Source organism: Fukomys damarensis, unplaced genomic scaffold, assembly GCF_012274545.1.
Source record: "Fukomys damarensis isolate Sample0158 unplaced genomic scaffold, DMR_v1.0_HiC HiC_scaffold_36, whole genome shotgun sequence".
In the NCBI taxonomy this organism is placed as follows: Eukaryota; Metazoa; Chordata; class Mammalia; order Rodentia; family Bathyergidae; genus Fukomys; species Fukomys damarensis.
This window is the reverse complement of record NW_022900948.1, coordinates 26066161-26077922: the sequence shown is the minus strand read 5'-3', so window position 1 is coordinate 26077922 and position 11762 is coordinate 26066161. Positions and strand designations below refer to the sequence as shown.

The 11762-nt window shown below is 38.2% G+C and overlaps 2 protein-coding genes across 4 annotated transcripts in view; one reads left to right on the top strand and one right to left on the bottom strand.

Annotated features, from left to right (window-relative positions):
• Tmem245 (transmembrane protein 245) overlaps nt 1-11762 on the top strand; it is a 98746-nt gene that overhangs the window by 10033 nt on the left and 76951 nt on the right. For all 3 annotated transcript variants that reach the window (XM_010639291.2, XM_033758972.1, XM_010639290.2), the window contains exon 3: nt 915-1016. In XM_010639291.2, coding sequence (XP_010637593.1) covers nt 915-1016 — 102 coding nt within the window. The remainder of the gene's footprint in view (nt 1-914; nt 1017-11762) is intronic.
• On the bottom strand, nt 1808-2923 carry LOC117284342 (60S ribosomal protein L37-like). The gene is made up of 2 exons (XM_033759170.1): nt 2883-2923; nt 1808-2111 (listed from the first exon to the last, which is right to left on the bottom strand). The coding sequence occupies exons 1-2, from the start codon at nt 2921-2923 to the stop codon at nt 1808-1810; spliced, it is 345 nt and encodes a 114-aa protein (XP_033615061.1).

Below are 11762 nucleotides of genomic sequence, written 5' to 3'. Positions count from 1 at the left end.
TTATAGGAAAATAGAGAATTTAAATTTAAAAGCAAAATTCAGTAACGGAGTAGTAGATAGCCTAAGGTAGTTTTAGAGCTACTTATTATAAATAAAAAATATATAAGACACTAAAAATGTCTCTGCTTAGAGTCTGGTGTTGAACAAAGTATTTTCTAACTTTGTTGAGTTGATATGCTAGAGTTTATCTTCAAGATCTCATGTGACTCATTTTGAATTTGGGGAAGGCAGAGGCAGGAGACAGGCAGTCCACAAAGTTCCTGACTGACCTGGAAATTCAAATGGTTAGGATGGAGACCTAGTCCTTGATGATTGGTTAATTTCATTTATACTGCATTCTGAGGAGCATACATTGGAGCTTTTGCTGTGCTCTCTTGGGCATTGGGTCCTTTTTCTAGAGATTGTTCATGCCCAGTGGTATACTCAGAAAACCAAGTCAGGCTCCATGACTTTAGGATTTGTGCTTGATTCTGCACATTCTGGGGTCTAATGGGTAGTTTGGGTTTAGAATGGTCTTAAATTTGGCATATGCTTTTAGTCTGGGACTGGATTCATTAGGTGATACAGACCTGTTAAGGACAGGCTGGCGTGTGCATGATCTTTTAGAATGCAGTTTGAGCAAGGATGAACTTGTGTCAAGAATCCCCGAATTGAGGGCTACAGATATAGCTCAGTGGTAGAGTGCTTGCCTAGCATGTGCAAAGCCCTGGGTTCAATACTCAGCACCACCTCTCCACCCCCACTTCAACAGTGAGATCTGCTTGATGACATTTTCAAAACTTTTTTTTCCTGTAATAATTTTGAAATTAGTATGTATACCAAATTATTCTGTTAGTCTAGAAAAAGCAAGTGTTTTAAAAACAAGTGCTAGGTTTTCATTTTGCTAAAAAATGTTAATTGTTAATGATTTTCAGCATCCCTGGCTGGCTCGTGGAGAATTCCAGTATTCTTGGTTATTGTTTTCCTGATGTCTGTGGGCACCCTCTATGAAAAACAGAATGAACAAGAGTCTGCTGGTAAGAAATAGAGCATTCTGTGAATATTTTTCCGAAATGTATTTTGGAGAATAACTTTATAAAAAGATGTTATGATGAAATATAGCTTTGAATCTGTTCAATAACCCATGTGGTTTCTGAAGAGAAAATAAATTTATTTAAAATATGCTAGGGTTTTAGACTTTTTTGTATTTTTATTGAGTTATAATTCCTATTATATGAAATTACTGTATCCATAAACCATTCTAAATAGCATTTCATATGTTCATAATAATTGTGTAACCATCACCTCTCATTCCATGATATTTTAATCAATCCAAGCCAGGAGTGGTGGTGCATGCCTGTAATCCCAATATTTGGGGAGGCTGAGGCAGGAGGATTGAAAGTTTAAGCCGAGCTTGGGCAACTTAGTGAGACTGTGTCTCAAATGTAAAATAAAAGAAAAAGAAAAGGGGTGGAGATGCAGCTCAGAGCAACCCCCCCAATCACCCTACTAGGACATTCTGTATGTGTATTAGTACTTTATTCCTTTTTAAGGCTGTATGGATAATATCCCTAACCACATTTTGTTTATCCATTCATCACTTGATGAAAGTTTGGCTAACTTCTACCTTTGGGATATTATGAATAGTGCTGCTGTGAACATTTGTGTTCACAGATTTGAATACCCAATTTCCGTCCCTCCTTCCCTCCCTCTCTTCCTTCTCCCTGCCCCCATCTCTCCATCTTCCTTCTTTCTTTCTCTCCTTCCTTCCCTCCTGCTGTTTCTTTCTTTCAAACAAAATATTTATTTTGAGTAATGGCTGAAATTCTCAGGATGACCTGGATGCTACGACAGCTGCTCTCTTAGGTTTAGGTATTGTTCCTTCATAAAAACCATGCCTGAATCTGCAGTGTCTGATTTTTAAGAGCCTCATTGCCTGGTGGTATTTCATACATCTTTTAGCCTTCACACTCCAGTTACACTTTCTCTTGTGCTTGGCAGGGTAGCCACATTTTCTACAGGTTGACTTCCGAAGGTGCTGGGCCTTAGAGGCACAGTAGTGGCACCGTATATGTGGCTTATGACAGCCCTTTCCAAAAGATGAGGCTCCCTTTGTTGTCTCACTTCTGCTGCTGAGACCAAAGAGCTTGACTACCCATTTTTAATATTTTTAAAAGTTGAATTTTATTTTTATATTTTAATTGATAAATAAAAATTGAACATATTAATTGGGTACCTGTAATTTTTCAATACTTGCATCCATTTGCAAGATATTTTGAGTATTTACCTAAGAGTGGAATTACTTGATCATACAGTATTTCTGTGTATAACTATTTTAGGATCTGCTGCATCATTTTCCATAGTAATTACACTCTTTTACATTTCCACCAGCAATGCATGAGGATTCCATTTTCTCCACAGCCTTGCTAGTGCTCATTATTTTCATTTTTTTGGTTTTTTGAGACAGGGTCTCACTATGTAGTTGAGACTGACCTGGAACTCACTATTTAGGCCAGGCTGGTCTTGAACTCACAGTGATCCTCCTGCCTCAGCCTCCCGAGTGCTGGGATTACAGGCATGTGCCACCACGCCTGGCTCTATTTTCAATTTTTGATAATAGCTAGTATTGGGGATGTGAAATGGTATCTTATTGTGCATTTGTTTGCTTTGTTTTAGACTGGGTCTTGCTGTGTTGTTCAGGCTGGCCTTGAACACTGTAGCCCAGGCTGGCTGAACTCACAGAAGTCCTCCCACTTCAGCCTTCTGAGTGTGGTGATTATAGGCTTGTGCCACGATGCCTGGCAGTCTTTTTTTTTTGGTGACAGTCTTGCTTTGTAGTTCAGGCTGACCTTAAACACACTATGCAGCCCAGGCTGGCCTTGAACTAACAGCAGTTTTCTTACCTCAACTTCAAGAGTTCTGAGGCTAAGATGTTCACCACCATGCCTGGCCCTGGCATTCTTCCTGTGGTTTTTGACTTGCACTTTTCTGATGGCTAATGATAGTAAGCATCTTTTCATGTGCTTGTTGGTCATTTGTTTATCTCATTGGTGAAGTGTCTATTATTCACTGTTTTGCCCTTTTAAAACAAGTTGTTTTCCTTTTTGTTGAGTTTAGGTTCTTATTAATATCTGAATCATTTGCAAATTTTTTCTCCCATTTTGTGTGGTTTTTTGAAAAATTTTTTTATCAGTACATGTTGGCAGCACATAATGATTACATTCCCTGTGAGGAGTTGGCATGTGCACATCACACATCTTAATTCCTTTTTTCATGCCCTTCCCTTTCTCTTCCTTCCACCTTCCTCTGTCTCTTCATTCTCTTCTCATTTGAGAAGGATCTGTCTCCTTACTTCCTATTTATTTTGCTCTTTATTTTTATTTCTGGTTTTTCATATAAGAGAAACCATGTGATATTTCATGGTGTCTCATTTATGTCATTTAACGTTAGGTCCTCAAGGTGCATGCATTTTTCTATAGATGACTCAAGCTTATTCTTTATGGCATAGTAGTAGTGCATTATGTGAAAAAACACACATTTTCTTTATGCATTCATCTGTTGATGGACATAGAGGCTCTTCCAAGATTTAGCTATTATGAATTGTGTTGCTATAGACAAAGGTATGCATGTATCACTGTAATATGATGTCTTCAACTTTTTCAGGAAGATACTTAGAAGGGAAATGGCTGGGTCAACTGGAATTTCTAGATTTAGGTTTTTATTATTCTCTTGATAGTCTCTTTTGATGTGCAGAAGCATTTACTTTTTTATTTTTTTATTTTTGGTACCGGGGGCTGAACGCAGGACTTTGTTCTTGTGAGGCAGGCAGCAGAACCACTGAGCTAAATCCCTGGCTCCAGAAGCATTTATTTTTGAAGCTTAAATTTTCTGGTTTTTTTATTGCTTGTGCTTTCGATGTCATATCTAGCAATCATTGCCAAAGTCATGGATATTTACTGTACTTTTTCTAAGAATTTTATATTTTTATTATTTCTTATAATTAGGTAATTATTGTTTTAAGTCAGTTTTTGTTACAGTAAAGGTGTTTTCATTCTTCTGCATGTGGCTATCCAGTTCTCTAAGGACTATTTATTAAAGGGTGGTTTTGGTAACTGTGTCAAAAGTCATTTGAACCTAGATGTACGGGTTATTTCTGGACTTCCTGTTCTACTTCATTAACCTGTTTGTTCTTCAGCCAGTACATTGTTTTAATTATTGTAGTTTATAGTAGGTTTTGAAATTGAGGAATGTGAGTTTTCCATTTTTGATCTTTTTTAAAGGTTGTTTTGGTTATTTGGGATCCCTTGTATTTCCATGAGTATTTTAGGATCATCTTTTCTATTTTTGCAAAAAAGTCTATTGGGATTTTGATAGGGATTAATGAATCTGTAGGTAACTTTGGGAAGTATTGTCATTTTTATGATATCTAAAAAACTCCAAGAAGACTTCCAATTCATGGTTGTCAATATATTTCTATGTATTAATTATACTGTAATTTCTTTTAGCAAAATCCTATCGTTTTCAGTATATGTGTTATACTTCTTTGGTTTAATTTATTCTTATTATTTTCTATTATGAATTGAACTGTTTTAGCCACTTCTCACTGAGACACAGTACCCAACTCTCACAGTTTAAAAGGGGAGAGGTTTATTTTGACTCACATTTTCAGTCCACAGTCCACTGGCTCCAAGGCAGAAATGGAATAGCAGAGGGGCATAGCAGTGGAAAACCTGCTCACATGCATGGTGGCCAGGAAGTGGAGAGAAAAGGCAAGAGGCAGGGAGGTCACCCACCTCTTGTGACCAGGCCCCATCTCCTAACAGCACACTCAGCCACTGAACTCAGCGGTGGATGAATCCACCTGTGAGTATAGTGCCCTCGTGATCCAGTGCATGATGCTTTGGGGGAATGTTCTCAAACTAAACCATAACAGGAATGTTTTCTTAATTTCCTTTTTGCATGCTTCATTGTTACATTATATGTTGATCTTATGTCCTGCAATGTTTCTGAATTTTTTTAGGTTCAGTAGATATTTTTGGGATTTGTTAACTAATGATTTTTATGCCTTTAGAGTTTTTAAAACAAAAACCTGGATCATTATGAACATTGTCTTTTGAAATGTGCATTTCTACCTTATTACGTCTGAGCCCCATTTGGTGTTAATGAACATACAAAGATAGCACCTTTTTGTTTTATTTTGTTTTTTGAGACAGGGTCTCACTACAAAGTCCAGACTGACCTTGAGCTTGTGATCTTCCTGCCTCAGCCTCCTGAGTGCAAGAATTACAGATGTGTGCCACCACACCCAGCTCAGTTTAGTGTCTTTATTTTATTCCAATCACAAACCTATTTGTGGCATTCTGGTATATTTATATAGGCACCTTGTAATAAAAGTTTTTTAAAAATTAAATTCCTTTTTATTATTTTATTTGGTAAATGAGTGATGTTTGACAATTGTAAGATTCTTTGTGTCAATAAATGTATGTTTAGAACTTTAGGGTAACTGTGTGAAACATAGAAACCTTAATTACATCTCTATGGTTGTAGAAAATTGGCAAGACTTTTCATTTTAATTTCATTGTTCAGCCTGTCTTTCTGCTGATAATCTTTTAGACTCCATACAGTAGTTATGTGTTAAAGCAGTGCGAGTAAATTTCTTCTGGTAAGTGGTTTAGAAAGCTTGGTGGTTTCCACTTTTTCCTCTGGTTAATGCTACCTTTTTAAATTTTTTTATTCCTGTTTGTGTTAGTTACATTCTTTCATTGCTGAGACAAAATACCCAGTACCCAAAATTAAAGGGGAAAGGGTTTATTTAGTTCACAGTTTATAGAAGTTTCAGTCTGTAATTGGGTGGCGTCACAGGAGACACAGTTCATAGTGCCACAAGATAGCAAAAGCAACAAGGGAACCTTACAGCATCTTTCTGCCCCTTTTATCCAGACTATTGGGATTAGGGCAGTGCCAAACCAATCAGTGTAGTGTTTTAGCAATCACAATGCTCTTAATCCCAGCATCACACTCTAGATTCAGCCACCTCTTGAAAAAGCCCCCTGTGACTTACTCGCCTGTGTAAGACTTTGCGGGGAGACATCCACACCCAAACCACAACACTGATTGATCATCATAGATGATTCCAACAGCTCTGCTTACCTTTTACCCTGACCATGGGATGGCTTTCCTTCTTGAGTACTGTGGTCCAGAACTAAATATAGTCAGCCCTTTGCATCTGCAGGCCTCATATCCATGGATTCAATCCACTAAGATCTAAAGTATTTGGGAAAAAGTTGTGTCTCTACTGAATATATATATAGATAGATAGGCATTTTAAAACTGCATTATAACATCTATTTACTTAGCCTTTACAGTTTACTAGATATCAGTAATCCAGAGATGACTTAAAAGTTTTGGGTAGGATTCACCATGCTCAGGTTACATGTAAATACTATCATTTTGTATAAGGGACTTGAGCATTCACAGATTTCAATATTTGTGAGGGTATCAGTTTTCCCAGTGGACTGAGGGACAACTGTACCTTAATCCAAATATATGGATAATGTGGGTTTACACTAAAGATTTCAGTGGTGGTTTTTTTTTGGGGGGGTGTGGATTGTGGTCATCTAATAATGGTAGCCTAGAAAACCGTGAGAACAAGAATTCTAAGACCAAGCATTAATTGTCGGAAGAAAGACCAAGGTCAATTATTATTAACTATAAACCCAGAAAAGTGTGTTGGCATGCAAGGCAGATTTGTTCCTTTTTTTTTTTTTTTTTAAGTCTTGACTGTATTAAGGAAGGAAATCACAGGAACATAGAGCAGATGTTGAGAACATATTTGGAAATTCTATTTTGTTTTACTCTGTAGCATGCTTTAAAGTAGATTATTCTTGATCTAGGGTCTTTTTCTGAACTTCTGTTCTAAATACTTGCAATCATAAAGTGAATCTTCTAAATCTCCCCTTCCTCCAATACTGGGGATTGAACCTTGAGCCTTCACACTGAGCTACATCCTATTTTTGGACAGATTTTTGTTAAGGATGGGCTGAATTTAATAAACCTCCTGCCTTAGCCTCCCAGAGTGTGGGGTTATAGACATGTACCACTATGCTAAACTAAATCTTTTAAATATTTTCCTTAAATTTCTTTCTTTTTTTGAGACAAAGTCTCACTGTATAACCCAGGCTGGTCACAAACTCCAGGCAATCTCCGCCTCAGCTCCTGAGTGCTGGGATTACAGGCATGAGTCAGCACGCCTGGCCCTATTTTCTCTAAATTTCTAATGTTTTTTCCTCATGTCCCTAGAAACTTATTTTATTATGAATCAAATTCAAAAACTGTTTAGCTCATAGTGGGGTGGCACTTCATTGTATTTGATCACTTCCCCACTGTAGCTGTCACTGTAATAAAGTTTGATTCTGGAACCCTGCAGGTAATGCATGGCAGTGCATGGGTTGATGACTTTATTGTCTGGACTTGCTTTTGTGTGCCCGTTGTCACCTGTGAGAATCCTTCTCTGTCTTTTCAGCTTTGAATTTTTTGCTCCTATAGAAGCTTTTATGATCCATGGTTAACTAGACTCACAGAATTAGTTCTCTGGATTTCTTCAGAGTTCAAATGATGAGTTTTTTTTGCTTCCTAGACCCAGAAAACTTAGGGGTCATTGCTGAATTAGTGTTCTGGTTCCTTCTGAACCCAGAGGCCTTACTCAGTGGTTTTCTTTTGGACCGGGGGAGCTCTCACATGGTATTTCCTGGAAATCCAAGATAAGGTCAGGGAAAAAAATGTTTAAATGCCTACTGTGAGCTTAAAAAATTTATGTGGTTTTGAATATGTTTTATTTTTTAGTCCACCAAAAAAGCAAAAACAAAACAAAACAAAAAAACAGTAGAATAGATGCTCTCTCCATTTGCAGACGGAGACGTTTGATTTCAGAGTTTAGCTGACTTGCCCACAGTTGCACAGGTGGAGCTAAGACTTGCAAGAAAGGTTCTGTACACTAAGCCCAGTGTTCTTTCCTTTTCCCAAGCCTGGGTCATAATGGAAAAGTATCAGCTACTACTCCCTATTCCACTCATTTGTAGTTGTCAGCACCTTCATTCTTTCACGATGGCTCCATTGACTCACTACAACTGCAGGACCGATCTTCTCTGCCTCCTAGATTCTGTGACTCTCCCTTGTAGAAACCTGACGTCTTAGTCCACTTTGTGCTGCTATAACAGCACAGGCGGTGTATAATACCACAGGCTGAATAATATTTAATAAACAGAAATTTTTTGGCTGACAGTCTTGGAGGCTAGAAAATCTGGTATCAAGGTGCTGGCATCTGCTGAGGAATTTCTTGTGACATTATATGGCAACTCAACACTGTTGTTCCTCATCTCAAGGCACCTCTTAAGACTTACAATAGCAATCCAATTTCACTGTCAGTGTTGGAGGAACAAACATTCAAACCATAGCACCTGGAAGGCAGCCTTGGCACATTCCCTTGGCTTGTAAGAAAAGGAACACTAGCATAATGAAGAGGCACTGTTGGCTCCTTAACGTGTCATCCTGTGTAGGTATTTTAAATTTTAATTTTAAATCTTTTTAGCAATCCGTGAGATTGGTATTATACTTGTTTTACAGGTGAAAAAACAGGGTCAGAGAGCTCTATGCTCTGAGCATAAGGAATTTTTTCAAAAGTAAGGGAAACTGTGTCAGATGTACGTTAGTAGCCTGGACACCCAGCCTGCACAGCTCCTGCTGTTCTTCCCGATATCAGTAATTGTTTGTAAGTGACCAGAAGTACCTGTGCAGGGAAGGCCTGGAAGTTGCCCTCATCATTTAGGATAGCTTGTGATATGAGTGTACAAGTTTTGTCCAGTTAAGCCCAAATTGGTAAAAATAAGGGAGTATCGTCCTCTCATATTCTCCAATTATGGTTCTGTTAGATAAGTTGGCCTAGAGAAACTTCTGGTCCATATCCAGGCCTGCCTGAAGTGATGCTAGAAGGGATTGTGAGGAAAATTTATTTTACATGTTAGTGTTGGAAACAGAAGCTATCTTCAAAAGGGAACTTTGCAAACTGGGGAGGCTTAACTTGGTATGTAGTGCCTCCTTCCAGCAAGCATCTTTAGATGTGTTTTTGGCAACTACCACTGTCCTTGTGAAAAAGAATAGAGTAGAACAAGAAGAACTTCCTTATTTAGATGAGCTTCACAACTTATTTTCTGTGATTTTAAAAAAATTACTGTGCCCATTATTGAGTTAGTTGTAATCTGAATGTATCATCCATTTCTATGTGTCCGACTCTGGGTTTTTGACCTGTTCAGTGGCCTGTTTGTTTGGATTTAAATAGATCTCCTACTTCATACTGCTCCTGTCCCTGGGGAAATTGATACTTGAAACCCTTCGTGTTCTTTCCTTTTTTTGTTTTTAGTCCTTGAGCCCAAGATTATGTTCGCTTATTTATATGTCTATTTTTAGCTGGGACTTTTTAATTTAGTATTGACCTTGCCTAGAATTATGGTCCTGGCATTCTTCTGTCTAGACCTTTGGGGCCTTTGAAGTGCTGAAAGATACCCCAAAGACAAAAGTCATTCAAATGTGTGTGTGTTTGATAAGAGCAGTTGCTAGGCCTTCTTATATCCTAATTTTTAAATCTTTGATTTTCTCTGCTCCTTTTTTCATACTTTTACGAAGTTTGAGGCATTCTAAAAGTTTGCTGAATCATATGTATATTAACTAGAATGATATTGTGTAATGTTCCTTGATTTAGCTAAGAGTTACTGAACATTTATTGTATAGTTCAGTGATATCAGCAAATTGGAGAGTTAGTCTTTATTTTAATTGTTTTATTTTTTTAAAAGACAGGCTTACTATGTAGCCCAGGCTGAGTTCAAACTCACAGTGATCCATTCTTCTGCCTCAGCTTCTGGGCTGCATTCCACACTTACTTTACATTAGCTCTTAACATACCAAATTGTGACCAAATTTTTACCATTGCACTGAACTTGAAGCTAGCATCTTAGTCTCTTATCTCAGCATATGTACTAGTTACCATGTGGGTATTTAGCTATATTAAATAAAAATGCAGCCAAACTGAAAGTCTGTATATGGAGAGCAATAAAATGATTTTGTTATTTTGCAGCTACTTAAAAACCACTACTTTTCAGGGTACCTCAAAAGTGAGTCACCACTTAAATTTAAGTGCTTGTCAAGAGAGCTATTTAATAATTTAGGACCACTAACTAGTCCTTTTGTAAGGTCAGACTGAAGCACGAATGAGACCACTGAGGCATGCAGAATTTCAGCAACAGATGGGCCAATGGCTCTGAGAGGAGAGTGTATGCAGTTGATAGGGGCAGTTTGGGTAGGGAAGGGCCACTGGTTGAGAGGGTGGCAAAGTTTAGAATCCCATGGGTCATGGGCCTGGGGCTGGCTGATAAACAGGGTGGTGGTGAGAGCAGCAGGGGGGCTGCTGGCTTCTTGTCATCTCTGTGCTCCTGTGGATGCTGGTAGTGGGTTGGCTTGGGCAGGGGTCCCATTCAGGGACCTGCCACTTTTGTCTTTTAAATTTTTATTTTTTTTATTATTGTCTTGCTTAGTATTGCAGGCTAGCTTGAACTCACTTTGTTTTTTTTGTTTTTTTTAACTCACTTTGTAGCTAAGGCTGGCCTTGGACTCACAAACTCAGGTTGATCCTCCTGCCTCTGCCTCTCAATGATGAGATTACAGGCATGTGCTACCACGCCTGATTTAAATTTCAACTATTAAGGGTTTTTTTCCTTTTTCTGTCTATTCCATTGTCCTAGGCCTTTACTTGTTCCCAATTTTTGCCCTTGAGTGGAGCCTACCTAAGAGATCTTTTTGACACACTAATGAGACTCTTATCTTGCCCTCTCTCTACTCTAGTCAGTTTGTGAAACTTCTGTCTGGAAGTCTCAACATAGTTTTAGTGTCCTCCAAATCTTCACTTGGTTCCCTTACACGTTATCTGTCAGCACTTGGTCACCTTCAGTGAATGTGCTCCAGGTTTGCCCCTCCTCGTCTCTTGAAGCCAGCCACTTTTCTACGTCTTCAGTTAACCACTGTAACCACTCGGTTGATGTTTTGCCTATAGTTGTGTGATAACTTATCTCCCCAAACCCACTCTTGGTCTCTTGTAGAATGTTCTCCAATCAAATAAGAATAATCTTATTATATATCAAAATGGAGCATTGATTTACAGGATGGAAAGCAGGTGAATACAATTATAAAAAAGGTAATGAGAGGAATCCTTGTAATGATGACACTGTCAGGATCTTGTATCTGATGATATCCTGATTGTGATATTGTACAACAGTTTTATAAGATGTTACCAGTTGGAGAAACTAGGTAAAGGGTACACAGGGATTTTTTTTCTTACAACTGCAGCTCCATTTATCTCAATAGAATTTTCATGGGACAGGGGTTTTAAACTGGAGGTTTATTCTGTCTTGTTTAAAACTCCTGTGCTTGCCTGCTCTTCTTTGGATAAAGATTGAAGACTTTAATATGGTTTTCTGTGCCCAGGACCATCTGGCTTGCCTCTCGGCCCTGTTTATTTGACTGATATCAGTTTGTTACCAACTGTCTGCACTCCAGATACCATGACTTTTCAGTGTCAGGCTCTTCTCCAGCCATTCTTTTTTCCTTCCACCCAGAGGTTATATTTTACATATTTTGGTTAATTCCTTCTTGCCCCTTACATATATCAACTCGCTTCTAAGGAAAAACCTTCTCTGATTCTCCAGACTAAATGAGGTTGGTTCTTTTAGGACCTCACA